The following is a 16,834-nucleotide window of genomic DNA, read 5'->3' on the forward strand; positions in this document are numbered from 1 at the left end:
GCAGCAGTAGTGGCCCAACCGCCTCCGCCTCCTGCAGCAGTAGTGGCCCTGCCGCCTCCGCCTCCCTGCAGCAGTAGTGGGCCCAACCGCCTCCGCCTCCTGCAGCAGTAGTGGCCCTGCCGCCTCCGCCCTCCAGCAGCAGTAGTGGCCCCACCGCCCCCTCCTCCTGCAGCAGTAGTGGCCCCACCGCCTCCCCCTCCTGCAGCAGTAGTGGCCCCTGCCGCCTCCGCCTCCTGCAGCAGTAGTGGCTCAACCGCCTCTGCCTCCTGCAGCAGTAGTGGCCCTGCCGCCTCCGCCTCCTGCAGCAGTAGTGGCTCAACCGCCTCCGCCTCCTGCAGCAGTAGTGGCTCAACCGCCTCCGCCTCCTGCAGCAGTAGTGGCCCAACCGCCTCCGCCTCCTGCAGCAGTAGTGGCCCTGCCGCCTCCGCCTCCAGCAGCAGTAGTGGCCCCACCCGCCCCCTCCTCCTGCAGCAGTAGTGGCCCCACCGCCTCCCCCTCCTGCAGCAGTAGTGGCCCCACCGCCTCCGCCTCCTGCAGCAGTAGTGGCTCAACCGCCTCCGCCTCCTGCAGCAGTAGTCGTCCAACCGCCTCTGCCTCCTGAAGTGCAAGCAGCTGGCCCTGCTGTTGCGCCACCCGCTCAGGCAGCACCTGGAAGGTACTGCGTAGTTTGTCTGATGGAGCGTGCTTCACACGTGGTCATTCCTTGTGGTCATGTGTGTTTTGTGCGCTGAATGCACTGACAGGCTACCTGCCTTCCCAGGTCATCCCTCATTGCCCTTTATGCAGGCACAACAGCACTGGGATTTATAGAACATTTTTGGTAGCGTTTATTTATTAATAATTTTTAGTAAGGTTTTATATTTTTTAATTTATAGTGACTGTTCCAATTTTGTTGTTTTATTTTAGATTTTATGTTTCATTTTACTCTACATTAAGATATTGTACAATCGTTTTGTTATTTTGGGTACTTACTTAAAAAACATTGTGTCAATAATTGTTTAATATTTTATATATAACTTTACTTATGTATATATTCTTATTTCTTATAGATTCTAATTTCAAATGTTTTTATAGCCTACGTCTTGATTGTTGTGTGGTTTCCAATTTTGTTGTATTATTTAGATTTTATGTTTCATTTTTACTCTACTCTTAAGATATTGTATAATTATTTTGTTATTTTGGGTTCCTGTTTAAAAACATTTTAAAATCAATAATTGTTAATATTTTTATATATTACATTATTTATGTATAGATTCTTATTTCAAATGTATTTATAGCCTATGTCTTGATTGTTGTGTCCTACACTTATATATAAATAAATACATACTTATATAAGTTAATATGTATATACAATATTAATATGTATATTTTATATTAAATTCATTTGTTCCTCTATGTATTGCCATTTACTGCCTTTTACTCTTTTTTTCAAAAGTACTATTTTAGTACTGCCACTAAACAAACAGACTTACAGACTTGATAAGCGATTCCAGCTTATCCAGTGATCGGCCGCTATAATGGTGGCAATGGTGGCATTTTAAACGTTTTTCCCCTATGAGAACAATGTTTAAAACTTCAAGCAATTTTACGAGCTTATATTTGATTGCAAAATTGTGAGGTAAATCTCATTACCCTCCGGGTGATACATGTTTTTACCTACGGTGATGGGTATATTTTGATTAAAATGTGCGCATGTTAAAAAAAAAACATTTTTTTTAAAGCAAAAACTGTATTGTAGTATATTGTGTTGCATATCAATTTTATTCTGTACATTCGAAGGAATCGGAAAATAATACTATAAGTGGACCTTGCACTAATATGATGACCCATTGTACTCTGCTGAATGTTCAAATTTACTTTTGCAAAAAAGTTTTTTTCAAAATTCTCACAACGAGTACTTTATTATACAAATAAAAATTAAAAATGTGGAATAGCCATTTTGCTCACCTTTTTATGTACATTCCGAAAAACTACACATAAATGGCTCAATTCATTAAAAAACTCAATCTATATATTACAATAATGACTATGTACAACCTCTTTTTCCTGAGCAAACTTCACTGTGATTCAATATCAATGACATCTTCTGGTGTATAAGTTCTCAACCACACGGGATTGGAAAATTCTTGAATAGGCTTATTTGGATTAGGTGTATCATCTTCATCACTATCACTATTATTTACAGTATGATGAGAAATATCTACTTCAGAAGATTCTTCAAAGTTTGGAATTTATTCCTTACCGCTGCCAGAAGAATGACACATCTGAATCAAGTTCCGGCACATCTATATCACTAGTATCTTCCAAATCACTTATTTCATCATCTAAAAACATCTCTGATTTGATCTGAGCCTAAATTGTTATCCATTGCCACTAAATACAGCACAATTCAAAACAATAACACAGTAGACACCATTACTGTATGGGTGTAACAACAGCAGAAAACAGCTGGTTCAAATCATCGATATATCTACCGCCAAAACAATCTATTAGATTCCATAGAGAATATAAAAGAAACTCCAGAATTTCATGATTACGGCACTATATCAAACATTAGATTTCAACGAGAATTGTTGAAGGAACTAGCGTTGCAAAAAGCGCTTACATAATAGTAGCGCTTCGCGACGATATCACCCGGGCGGACGATATAATCGTCGCGGCCGATACTATTATCACCGCGAGGGTAGACAAAAATAACGCATCCAAACGCTGTTTTAAAATTTTTAATTATACAGTAGAATTCCGCCCTATCCGAGGTAAATGGGACCGAGACTACCTCGGATAACGAAAATATCGGATGATCCAGAGACAATGTAAAATAGGTTATACATAACAACAAACATGTTGTATTTTAAAAAAACAGTATTACTTGGAGACAGAGATTCAGAATTGGGAGTAGAGAGCTCAAATGGCGCTATCGTTTTGCAACACTGTGATGATCTAAATGAATAATACAAACAAGTACTGTGGTGTTCGTGCACTTTTTGAAAGATGTAGTATTACAATGATGTCAAACTTTTGATGCATAGACTATGTATTGATTGAGTATATTTGCAAATCATTTGAAAACTACCATGAAACCAGAGTCATTGATTTCGGCACTTATCGGTGTGATCAAAAAAGATTATGAGCCACTAAATCTAAGTCTAGTACAAGATTGATAAACCGAGTACTCTGTTAATTCTGAAAAGAAAACATTATGTATTCCCTCAAATGTAGATTTTTACAACTTGAGAATGGTCCATTTGGTGGAAGAGGCCGTTATTGTGACACGAATGAATAACAAAATTCATGTTTGTCTACATAATATTATGCACGGGCTCAGCCTGATGCAATAGATAGGATATGCGGGTCCGCCAATCCGGATATCCCCGCCAGGCCTCGGCAGACCCGACTGAGCGATTGCTGAGACCACTTTGGGGTTGTAAAATACGCGTGCGGGCGGCGCGGGCCTGACTGTGACACGAACCACAAACCTCGAGGTGCAGAGGCTCTGTTCAATTGGCGATGTTACACAATCATCTCCTGCTCGTCTGTGCAGCTGGCCTGCCTCAGTGGCGTATCGGAGGGGGGGGGTCCAGCGGGTCCGGCCCCCCCCCAAATTTTAAGACGTATTAAAAATAAAGCATGGAGCAGGAGAAAAAAGGAGAGTTGTCATTACTTTTTGTCTACAAACATTAAATTAATTGATTTATTTAATTGAAGTGACCGTTGTTAAAAATACAATTGTCCTTTAGTTTTAAATCATAAAGTATCAAACGATACTTTTGGCTCGGCCTTTCGGATAGTGTAGTTGTTATCACGGTATTTCTATAGGGCGCGGTCACGTGACGTCGCCAAAGTAACGTGAACCGTAACATGGCGAACAGTTTAAATTAGCGACTACTTCGTTCAAATTCGTCTTGAGGACTTAAAATGACTGCTTAGAATTAAGTTACGACGTTGTTTTTAGGTGTCAATAAACTGTAGACGTGTATATAATTATCGGAAAAACATTTAAAAAAATCACTTTCGGTCGGAAATAAAATACACCTGAAAAACTCTAATGATTAGGTAGAACTTCAACTACTTCGGACTTCAGTTATTGGAGGTAAACGTGGTATTTTGATTGAGTTAGGACGAACGATTTTGTTATCATTAAACTATACAATGTAACCTATATAATTATCGAGAAAAAATCACTTCCGTCGGAAAATGCTGAGGAAAACCCTCTACTGATTCAGATTTTGACGATTTAGGATTTCACTGGTTGAGTGGTTGAGGTAAAAATGGTACTTATAATTTTGTTAGGACGTTTATTTTAGGTATTAATGCAACGTCCACTAATTATCGAGAAAGAAAAACAATAAAATCACTTCTGGTTCGGAAAATACCAAGGAAAAGCTCTACTGATTTCACTGGTTGAGTCGTTGAGATAAAAGTGGTACTTAGAAGTATGTTTGAACATTTTGATTTTAGGTATCAATTTGAACGCCGACTAATACCTATATAATTAATTATCGAGGAAAAGTTGAAAAAATCACTTCCGGTCGGATAATACACCGGAAAAATCTCTACTGATAAGAAGTTCCGACTACTTTGGATTTCACTGACTGAGGTATTATTTTCATTTTCCTTGGTATATTCCGATCGGAAGTGATTATTTTTGTTTGTTTTCTCGGTAAATATATATTTATTAGTCGGCATTGAATATAATATCTAAAATCAAAGTCCCTAACATAATTATAAGTAGCCAATCATTTACCTCAACCACTCAACCAGTGAAATCCAAAATCGCAAAACTTGAATCTGTAGAGAGCTTTTCTTCTGTATTTACCGACAGAAAGTGATTTTTTTTCTCGATAATTATAAAGGTAGTCGAGTATTAATGATAAACAAAAATCGTCGTCCTAACTCAATCAAAAATACCACGTTTACCCTCAATAACTGAAGTCCGAAGTAGTTGAAGTTTCTACCTAATCATTAGAAGTTTTTCAGGTGTATTTTATTTTCCGACCGAAAGTGATTTTTTAAATGTTTTTTTTCCCAATAATGAATATACTTCTCGTCTACAGTGTAAATGGATAACAAAAAATCCGTCATTAATAAATTCCATTTCATAAAATACCTCAATCCAGTGAAATCAAAAGTTAGCCGAACTTCTAATCAGTAAGAGTAGTTTTTTTGCGTGTTGGCATTTTCCGTACCCGTTAGTTTTTTGGATTTGTACCCGAGCAACACTCGAAAAATTGCCCTCCTTCTCTCTAAAGGGATTTCGACCGTGTCCAGTGGCCCAATGTCCCCCGCAGAGGTTATTTCAATTTTTCCTCCACAGAATATAGTTAGGGTCAGACTATACTGCTTTGAGTGAAGCTCTGTTTTATGTTCTTTTTCTTTCTTATCCAGTGAATCCAACATCACTTTGTGTGCCCTTTCTAATTCCGGGCAGAATCCGAACTTTGTGTGTACTAGAGGGTTGCTGTGAGAGTTGTATTTTGTGTTTGCCTATTAACATCTTTCCCACTTTTCTATACAGTGCGTAAGTTTACTAAAGCTCCAATATTTTTTTGGTATTTACCTTTTACCAGTGAACTCATTGGCAAATAACACACAAAACGTTCCCTCCCGGATCCCCCAGTATTTTCGAGGGCCCAAATTTTTCGGACCCTGCCCCCGGAACGAAATTTTCTTGGCTTACGCTACCTGGCCATTAGCCCTCCTCCTCAATGCTCACCTGGCATCGTCCGCTCTGTGGCTGACCCGAGTGACAAGTTGGGGGGGGGGGGGGGGGGGGGGGGGGGGGGGGGGGCAGATTATAAACGCTGAATATTAAAAAATAACTACACGTAGAGGGGTTTATAAATTATTTCAGTAACTTATGAGAAGGATAAACCAAAGCTTTCACGTAAAATGTCCTAATTTAAGTGTGTACTCTTTTTAATCCCGCAATATATTAATTGTTTAAACATTATTAGATTGTTTTTTGACATAAGCCAAATAGATTTCTTACATTTTAATCATATATACAGAATTGTAACTGACCTATTTCCGTTAATTAAATCTTAGGACTATTTTCCTTTTAGGGATTTTTTCTACATATTCAATATTTTTGAAATCATTGGTATTAATTCCATATTCGACCTCCCCTAAAACTATACAGTACATACTTTTGGGTTAAATCCCCGTCCACCGGGCTCCAAACTTTCTGCGAATTATCCATGGCTTTTATATCTGCGAGGGATATTATACAAGTACTATTGCTCCAACTAAGACAAAGATTGATCACGTACTAACTGTATGTATTGCTTTAATGTAATAATTGTAAATATATGGATAGGATTAGTGGGAAACCGCCAAAAAGATCCAAACTATATTTGGGCACTTTTATTTATTGGTATTGAGGTAACCAAGTAGGCTGGAAAATGCCATATATAGCCTACAATAATTACGTACGTTATTGATCTTATCTAATCCTAACAAAGTAGTCAGTGTATCATAACTTAATTAACTGGTTTCTTATGTGTCTTGTAAACCTTGGTTGGGGATTTTTTCCAAATTCCTTGAAAAATCCCTATATCAAAGTATTGGATATAAAAAAATAATTCATTATTTGTAATAGATAAAAAGTTGAGAGAGTAACATAATAAAAAATAGTGCAATCTATGATTGCAAACATGTAATCTTTTTCCCCATTAAAAATATTTTTATACTAGATATCACACCTACAATTCTAACAATTTGTTACGCAAAATACTACGGTTTACAGTAACAAACCATATTAAATTGTAAATTTTAGTAGTGAAAGGAAGATTCAAATTTGTGGTATTTTAAATTTTAGAAAACCATTCTACTTATGATGTTTATGTGTTTAGTTTTACGAACTCATTTTTTTGTGCGCCGATCTATCGTTTTATAAACTAAGATGGTTGTAAGATTATATTAGGTGTTGATGGGCCTAATAGATGACAAGGTAAGTTACTATGTGAACAAACTGAAGATAAAAAACCTTTCTATAAAGGTAATGTTTTTTCGTCAATATAATACACTTAGAATTCCTTTGTATAATTGGTGTATGAGGGATAAAGATGTTTCAATCGAGTAGTAATTGAAATTATACGAGGTAACTTAAAAATAATTAAAACATTTGGGTAAAATATCAATTACACATTAGTTATAAAGTTACTAATCAAAACTTTTAATTTAAAAGTGAACTATCTATAAAATCCCAAGAAATAATATAACCACAATATACGAACCCCGAATAATATTATTTCCTATTTACTGTTAATTTTACTAAATTGTTCTTATAGGAAGCAGACAATTTTGGACCTCTTAAGTTTTTGTACCTATCTTAAATAGCTATCTCATTTCACTTAACGTAAAGTGTATGCGGAGTAGTGTAGCCCGTTAGCGAGGGAGGATGGGTGGAGCCAGGGCACTGTAAAATTTAACTGTCCGACAGTAGGAAGGAGCCAGCAGCCATCGCCAAACTTGTTAATCCCTCCCATGACTGGCCCCCTCCTCACGATTTCGGCGTTGACTGACGGAATGGGCTGTTTTCGACGTTGGCGGGAATGTATCTGATTCGGCCCTGGCGATTGGTATGAATTCGGAGTTTCGCGGACAATGTTGAAGAATCTACTTTTAAATTTTCCTAATAAGCACCGATAAATTCTATTTTTACGGTCCGTCAACAACGAAGAGTTTTTCTACATCCAGTCCGTGAGCTCCGAATTTTATTCTGACTCTATAGGAAATCTTTAATTTTTCCGTCTGCCTCTAAAAGTACACATGAAATCCGCCAGGACCGAAATAAATGAAGACAGTCCCGCCAACTCCGAATCCTCCTAGATTCCGTGAGTGGCGAAAAGTAGAAATCGTCCGTGAACCTCGAATATTTTATTATCTTAGACCGATAAGCTCCGAATAATTTATGCTCCTTGCAGTCCCCGTGAACGTCGAATCGAATTCGGAGCCAGACGGAAAGTAATCGTTTTTCGGTCTTGGCGGGGGGGAAACGATTTTCACTATTCGGCCCTGGCGGATTCGGTCCTCAACGGACTCCACCTTAACATTTATAGTGAGTGGCAAATATTTTAATGCAGTTTTAGATTTCAGCGATTAAGTAAGTATGTCCATCTATCTTAAAAAAATGGCCCCAAAACAATACATGGGTCAAGAATATTTGACAGGCGAAGTAGCCAGTCAGCAAGAACTATCGCTCGATTGTGCTTTTGAAACTAAATGTACCAATTAGCTCAAAATTTTAGCAATATCTTTCAAAAAAGAAATAAACGCTTAATGGTTAATTTACTACTTTAGACTGTAAATTCTTAATCCAAATATTATAGATATTGTAGTACCTAAAAAGAAAATTGTTACTCATCCAACAAAAATTAAATTAAGAATGAGGCCATAAATATATACACCTTTTTGACCTACTTTCTTGATTGATGGCCAACAAGCATAGCTTCAAAATTGGCGTCGAAAATAATAATTCACTGGAACGCAGCAATGGTAATGCACATGAAAACATCTACTAAAATTGCCCGTGCAAAGGTGTGGGTAACTGCTGGCAGTGCAAATGTAAGAGATACAATTGTAGTCTAAATTACCATTACAATTTAAAGACTGTTATCAAAACCTAAATTGGTTGTCTTTTGAATAAAAGTTTGGTTCTCGGAGCTGGTGTATGAGTATTATATATTTTCTTGATGAGAAAAAGAGGCAAAATCCAGCAATACAACAAAAAATAAGTAACATCAAATTAACATTGACCATACCCCCCCCCCACCCCCCCCCCCCCCCACCCCCCCCCCCCCCCACCCCCCCCCCCCCCCACCCCCCCCCCCCCCCACCCCCCCCCCCCCCCACCCCCCCCCAGTCTCCACTATGGTTGCTTGCTTTCCAACAGGTAAAAGCATTGGGCACTAACCCTTTCTCTCCACCACCCGCATGGATAATTATTAGTCTCTCGCCCTTGGAAATCGGCATGTTTAACCCTTCATTTGAGCCATCCGACCAAGTTTGGTTAGATACGGAGACGATACTATATAAGATTCGTCTAAATAAATTTAATGGGACGTCCTTGCTCCCTGTAATATTTTCAACGCTCTCTCAATATATTATCCTTTTCTCTCGGATTTCTGGCTTTCATCAATTAATAATCTCCTTATTGTTTGCCGTCCTTCTCCAAGTAAATCTCAGGTCCTTTAATATCCACCTCAAAACTTTTCTCACAACCCTGGAAATTTTTTCCCCCTTATCGCCTCCCTTAATAGTTTTGCAGTCGGTATTCGATGTTCTTCAATATGGAAAGTGTACACTAGTATTCTCACTACACATTTATTGAAGTCATCTAAATGAGGAACTATTCTACGTCGTTGACGGTTTTTGTTTGCCGTAGTAAAACTTGCCTCACACAGGTTACTAACCATCAACTTTTTAAGTTCACTGTTTATTTTAGTCACAAACTCGCTCTGACACTGCAGTTGCTGTCAGCAGTTCTTTGGCGAGCCTTTGACAACGGAATTTTAAGTTTGATGGTTCTGCCTCTTTCCTTCAATAAATGTATAAACATTACTCACAATTTCGCGAGCCTGACTATGAATAGTTCTGCCTTTGACTTTCTACTTTAACTCAACAGACATTATGGGTAAAAGCTAAGCACAAGCTTACCACCACACTCAGCACTGTCACAAAACGTACTGATTTTAGCGAGTGTGATGAGTTATTTGGGCCAATATGGATTCCTGAAAAGTGGGTTTTACCTATGAGTCATAGGAAATGTTTTCGGGACGCAGCGCATAACGGTAACCCCGCCACCCCTCCCGCCAATCACCACACACTCAAGGTCACGCGCACAGCTAAAGTCCTCTCGAACTGAACTTGTTCCTGAAGGCGATAACTTTTGGGTTATTATAACGAATTTCAGTTTATACCAGTGTCTTCCTCACTTGTTTAAGAAATATTGGGAAATGTGACTACCTGAAATATAACAATTAGATTATAAGTAACTGTGACACCTTCACTGCTGTTCTATACGAGACCTGAGTAATCTTGACTAGTATTACGAGTCTAATGCGTTTATAGAGCGTCTGCCGCAATCAACTTGTTAATGTCCAGAGTTATGATTGTGATGGGTGCTACTTTTCTAACAGGTGTTCAAGTTCAAGTTCAAACTCATTTATTTAGAAAAATACATTTTACAAGTATATACTACCCCAAGGCACCTTGCAAGGTTCGTGAGGGAATACAATTGACAATAAACATTTCTTAGTCTTGAAATAATTTTGTATTTCAGGCTAGAATAAGATATCTTTTAAATATTATAAGTTAATAATCAAATTTGTCAGAATCCTATCAAGATCAGAATGTCATAGATCTACATTTTTATGACTTTATAAAACTTTTATCCTAAAAGTGTGCCACTTACTTAGTGGTAAGTCATAGTTTTGAGATCTGTACCCTTGCATTTTAAAAAGTGAATGAAGAAGTTATCTGACTTGATATACGCCAGCTCTATCAATAAAAAGATTATTTGGTTTAAAGTACCACGTTTGGTCGTATAACCTTAAACAGACTGATATGCTGCTCTCATATTAACAGACATTTACTATCATCTGTTTTTAACGGTATAAATTATCATAATTTTTATTCTTGAATTTGTCAGATGATTGAAACATATTTACTATCTGTTGATTAAGCCAAATCAAAAGATGTAATGGATAATTTAGTGTTATGGGAGTGTTCAAGACTATACGAATGGGCCTGTATGTTAACCAGGGATCCTAAGAAAGTTCATGTAAAATTTAAATACAATCGACCCAGCAGTGTTTATGTGATTGAGTAACGCACAATCAAACACATAGAGCACAGTTAGATTGTTATATTATGGTATAAATATAGAAGAGAGGAAGGAAAATAAAATAGTCAAACTATCAATCAACTTGAAAAGAGCGTCAGTATTATACTAGCATTGCTGAAATTAGAGATGCGTATGTAATGCATCTGGCTTGAGTAGAATATTAAATGTAAAATATACACCCTACAAAGGCAATATTATGAAATGTTTAGAATTAATTTTCAACTGACAAATTTCCAGATTTACATAATTAAATTTCACGAGACTATTCCCCTGATTCCAGCTGTAAATACTGATGATTACATTGTTACTGATATCTATCTGCTGTGCTCAAAGTTTGGAGAGTACTTTACTTTCGCATAACAATATTTTAATAGCGACCAGTTATGAAAATAATCTGAGGTTCTGGTCATAACTGAACATATATGTTTTAAAAACTTTATCGTCCTTTCTTTATCGAATGAATCTGTTCGGTTGCTTTGGAAAACTTTAATGTTTTCTAACCCTTACATGCCGAGTGTGATGAGGTCACAAAGTAATCTCTAAGCTAAAGATATCAAAATCTAGTGGCCGGGTTGAAGCCTTCTATATTCTTGTTTCAATACATAAATAAATAATTCATCGAGGAAGTTTTTCCTGAGGGCCTGAAACTGTCTATTGTTGAACTTACTTTGTTCTTGGAATAAAGTTGTCTAATTACTGTGTTGCTAAGCAATGTTCTTTGATTAATAGAATTTGGTCTCACTGTTTTACTGCCTCGGCTCTTTCTCCTGATATCATCATCTAGCACGGATTGAGAGTTTTATGTGACAAAGAATCCCCAAAAACCAATTAACACCATAATCTTATGACTAATATAATAACAATACTCAATACATTACCAACAATAATTTTATTCTTTTACCAAATCGCTTTTAACTTTTCTTAACTCTTGGACTTTGGATTGACCATGAAACATCAATATTAGATGTACATTGCCGTCATTTGACCTCTATATCAATTTAAATGAAAAAACGTTTTTATAATTATGTGGCTTCTGAACTTATGTTAACATTTTTGAATAGAGGGATAGTTTATAAACACATTGTTTTAATTTTTAGTATAATAATTTAGTAGTTTTTTTGACATATTATTATAGTTAATTAGAAAGAGGAATTCAGGAGAACTTGATTTCTTTACTAGGTAATTGCTAGGTGTTTTAGATGTTTACTCACAATCGTAAAAGAGCTGGCTTCGTTTGAAAAGGCCACTCCACGGTAAGTAGATTAGACACGGTAGGGGTCGCGAGGAGGATGCGCAGTAGCATGTGACGTCAACGGGGCCCAGCGCCGACTTCACCGCTACCTGGTTACGTGGAACTACAAGCTACTGTCTGTTTCCGGCTGTCATTCGGCTGTATGTTTCCCGCGTTTTTTGTCATTGTGTCTGACAGTAGGCTGAGTGAAGTGTCTATAGTGCGTTTGATGTTGATATATTTAAGTTTTAAGTTATTTAACAGTCTTAATTTTTGTTAAAAGTACCGTATGTGAACTATGTGTTGGCCTAGTGAAATGTAATAATAATAATGCCGTTGTTGTGCAGTACTGGTTGTTCAAACCATTCAAGACATTCTAAAGAAACGGGAATATCTTTTTCATCGTTTCCCTACGGATATTGATTTAAGAAAACAATGGGTAAATGCATGCAAAAGGGCCGATGAATTTAACGTCGATAACGCCAAAGTATGCTCAGCCCATTTTGGGGAACATGATTTCGAGCGAGACTTAAAATCTGAGTTATTAAATACGAAAAGTAGAAGGATTTTAAAGAACACAGCAGTTCCTTTTCTTTGGTCTGTCAAATTTAAATGAACGTGCAATCTCACGATTAAAACGAGTTGAAAGTAGGGAAACAAAAAAAACAAATTAGTATCATTTTTTGTGAGATCGCCAACATAGATGAACCGTCTGATGCAGAATTCCAGAATCAACCAATGATGAAAAACCTTATAGTAAACGACAAAAGTGAATCAGAATATAATTTATTGTTGAATAAGCAATTAGCCGAAGCAATTGCAAAAAATTTCCGTGTTGGAAAATAAACTTAAGTCATATGAATCTCTTTTTACAAAATCACAACAACAGTAATATTTTGCAAGGTCAGTGTAGGAGTTGGAGCCAAGTGGATGTCTCAAAGGCAATTACATTAAGATGTATTTCAAAAAAGGCATTTTCATTCGTTAGAGATGTGTTAAAGCACCCACTGCCAAGTGAGACTACTATTAAACGTCGGCTAAGTCACTTTTCTATAAAACCTGGTTTCATTGATAATGAGTTTAAAAGTTATGGAAACTCAAGTTTAACGTGTTTTAGTGATTTTGAAAAGAACGTGGTTTTATGTTACGATGAAATGGAAGGTCAACTCTGACTTATGTTATGATAATGTGGAAGATCGAATTTTGGGTCCCATATTCCATGGTACAAGTGATTGTGGTCAGAAGCATAGTAGGTAAGTGGAAGCAACCCGTTTTTTTATGATTTTGACCGACCTGTAGATAAGGCACTTTTGTTTGAAACCATTGCAAAGTGGAAGCTACGGTTTTCGAGTAAGGGCCTTTGTAAGTGACATGGGACCATCTAACCAAAAGCTTATGAAAACCTTGGGTATTATACCTGGCAAAGTAACTAGTTTAAAAAATCCAATTGACGCCACTCGTCAAATTTGGGCCGTTTTTTGATGTTCCACATTTGCTTAAACTTTGTAGGAACCATTTATTGGATCATGGTTATCAAATTGAAATCTGGCGAAGTAGTTTCAAAAGAAATTTTTTCTAAACTCGTTTGAAACTACAACATGAAAAGGATTTGAAGTTTGCTTACAAAATTTCCACCTCTCATATACTTTTGTCAGGTACCGAGAGGCAAAATGTAAGAAAAAAGCCGCAGAGCTACTCTCTGGGACAGTTGCTACAGCAATTGAATTTAACTTTCCCGGAAATGAATCCATTGTAAAGTTTATTAGGATCATTAACAATGGCTTTTGATGTTCTTAATTCGCGAATGCCTAATCACCCATGCAACAAACAACTAAAGGTAGCCTATGGGCTACATTTACAGAGCAAAATCACGCTCCTCAATGAGCTCTTGTGATTTGTTCAGTTCTATGCGTGTCTTGGGAAAGTCCAACTTGTTCCCATTTCAAAATGGCTCTTTCTTATTTCTATATTGAGTATTCAGGGACTGTACAATGATTTGAGAGCTGAAGGCTTACCTACATCATGGCAGCCAGGTGCAATCAGGACATCCTTGAATCGTATTTTTCCCTGATTCGTGGCTTGGACGATTTTATGACCACCCTCTACCGATAGCTGTTGGACAACGAATAAAAGCTTTACTTTAGGGCCACTTTGCAAGTTCTATTGTAGCTACTGGAGGAAACTGTCAAAGTGAAGAGACATCCACCCTCAGCGTTTGATTTATTGAACAGTTTCGATTGTGCTGCGAAAAAGGTCTGAGGAAAAAGTTGAACAAATTGAAACTAGTAGTTTTATAGAAGTTGACCCACAAGAAGAAGATGAGTTGATAGGAGTTATTGAGCCAGAAATAGCAGGAGATATCGGAAACGTAGCTACTAATGAATATGATGTTTTGACTAAAGAAAAAAGACGGATTTGATTCAAATGCTGGCTGGATATATAGCCTATAGGGTAAAGAAGAAAAAACTGGAATCAAATTTTATTTATTGGTCATCCAACGAAAGATTTTCCCATCACAAAACGATTGGCTCTCTGCTATATCACGTGGAGCTCTGATGAGACCGACCAGAGAATGGGAATGGACTGTGAAAAATATGGAAATCGACTTTAACAATTTTCATGTTGTAAATAGCCTTAATAAAGACTGCAATGTAATGAAAACTCTGACTATGTTTTGAAAACCAAATATTGCAATATAGATGAGTATGCAATTCTTTTGCTTTGTGCGAACACGCACATTCTTCAGGATAAAAGCAATGAACAAGAAGAAAAGTGACAAGAGGAAACATTATGGAAACAAAAAAACAAATTGTGGAAGAAAAGAGTCAAAAAAGCTAGCTAAACTTCAATAAATTTCCAACCGAGTAAGTAATGCATAATAAACTCTGCTAATGCAATTATTTTGTCTATTTGTGTTTTAACCTAACGTTTCCTTTAACGTATTTTAAAATTGTATAAAAAATCTATATTTGTGGGTAATATTGATACATTTATGCCAAGTCTCATTGCTTCACAAGAAATGGTAAAACAATAAAACCATTCCGGGACTTTTCAAGCACACTGTTTGACACGACAAACTATATGTTTAATTATAATATTATTAATTGTAAGCATTTAGGATGGTAATATTTTAAATTTCAATTCACTAACAATAATATTATTTCATGTGTAAAAATATTATTCGGATCACCATATCAATGCAGCTATGTAGGCCCAAGTGTAGACCTAGTGTAATTTATTGTACTATTCACAATGTGTATTGATAATATTATATTCGTTAAATTTAAAGCTTTTATTAACAATTAATAGCAGACAAAACATCATTTCAGTTATAAAATACGACTTGCGGGAAATTTGTATTGGAGAGTATGGCAAAGAACGCAATAAAACAATGCTGGGAAGGTAGCAACTAGTAACGTTGTTATGAGCTGGGCACCGCAGCGAGTGGGCCCCGTTGACGTCGTCAGTGGTGGGGGAACATGCGCGTGGCCCATACCGTTTCTATTCTACCTACCGTTCGGGCCACTCACTGCATTTTTCATCAAAGCTACGGCGTTTTCGATTTCTTCAGCCTGCCGAGAGAATTGCTGTATAAAAGACTATAATCTTGCTTCGATTATAAACATGTCTGAAACGAATAGCTTTGAATTTAAAGATTTCTAAAGCGAACGGTTGCCTCAATTTTTATAAAATTGAATACGTTAAATTTTCTCCAGATTCTTCAAATAAATTGAAATTTGAATGTATCAACATGACAAATCACAACGATATTTGTTGAACTTCAAAATATAAAATGTTGTTTAACCACTTATTGTCTACTATACCTTGACACATCATATTCTAGTTGATGTTGGCTTTGACTGTCAATATATAACTATGAATCGGAAACAAATTAAGCAACATCGTAACATGCTTATTGGATAATTGAAGGACGATATGTTCTCGACAGGCTACTCCTTCAGTGGGATTTTCAAGCCGGTGCTTTCTGTACAGGTGAAAAATTATAGTTTAGTAGTGTGTCTAAATATATAGCTATATAACATAAAAGGTTGTATATGATATAATAATAATTTAATAAATTAAAATCCTAAACTAATAAACAAATTCCTACTATTCATAAAACCATCTACAGTAAATAATGTGGAATAACTAAATGATTACATGTATGCTAGAATAAATAACAATACCTCATCTAATAAATATACTACTCAATGCAAACTACCCATACAACCATTCATAACAATTTAATAGAAGTGATCAAGAGTATAAAAAAAGTTAATTTTTTCCTCAGTTTGTATACTAAACAGGTCTATTGTATTGTTATTACACAGTTTTATCTGTGCACCTGGTAAATTTTAAATGCGATAAAGGTAAATAATTACAACGCAATAGTTTGATACAACCAATGATTCCACGAAGACTGTTTGTATATTAGCTAAAACCCTATTTTAAACAATTTGTTATCTATCGTTCATCATATATTATAAGTTGCTATATAATAATGTTAAAAACAAACAAGGAATATTAACGTCCATATCGACGCCTTTTAGTACATCAGCTGAAAATTATTTATCTGACCGCTGTTAATTTTGAGTGCCGTTTTGTGGGTTTAATACTTGTAGTAAATACATTTGGTGTACACCTTTTATGCTGTGATCATTTTAGTATTAATTCTTTAATAACTATAAACTGATAAGCTGTTTAGGGAATGATAATCATATTAATAACACAATGAATAATTGAATACTTACCCAATT

The 16,834-nt window shown here is 36.4% G+C and overlaps 1 protein-coding gene across 1 annotated transcript in view; it reads left to right on the forward strand.

Moving 5' to 3' along the window:
* Positions 1 to 477, forward strand: part of LOC124368312 — a 2,624-nt gene extending 2,147 nt beyond the window's left edge. Inside the window, exon 3 of the mRNA XM_046825586.1 lies at positions 405 to 477. Within this exon, the coding sequence (XP_046681542.1) occupies positions 405 to 477 (73 nt within the window). The remainder of the gene's footprint in view (positions 1 to 404) is intronic.
* The last annotated feature ends 16,357 nt before the right edge of the window (positions 478 to 16,834 follow it).

The sequence above is a fragment of the Homalodisca vitripennis genome, chromosome 8, assembly GCF_021130785.1.
Source record: "Homalodisca vitripennis isolate AUS2020 chromosome 8, UT_GWSS_2.1, whole genome shotgun sequence".
Classification (NCBI taxonomy): Eukaryota; Metazoa; Arthropoda; class Insecta; order Hemiptera; family Cicadellidae; genus Homalodisca; species Homalodisca vitripennis.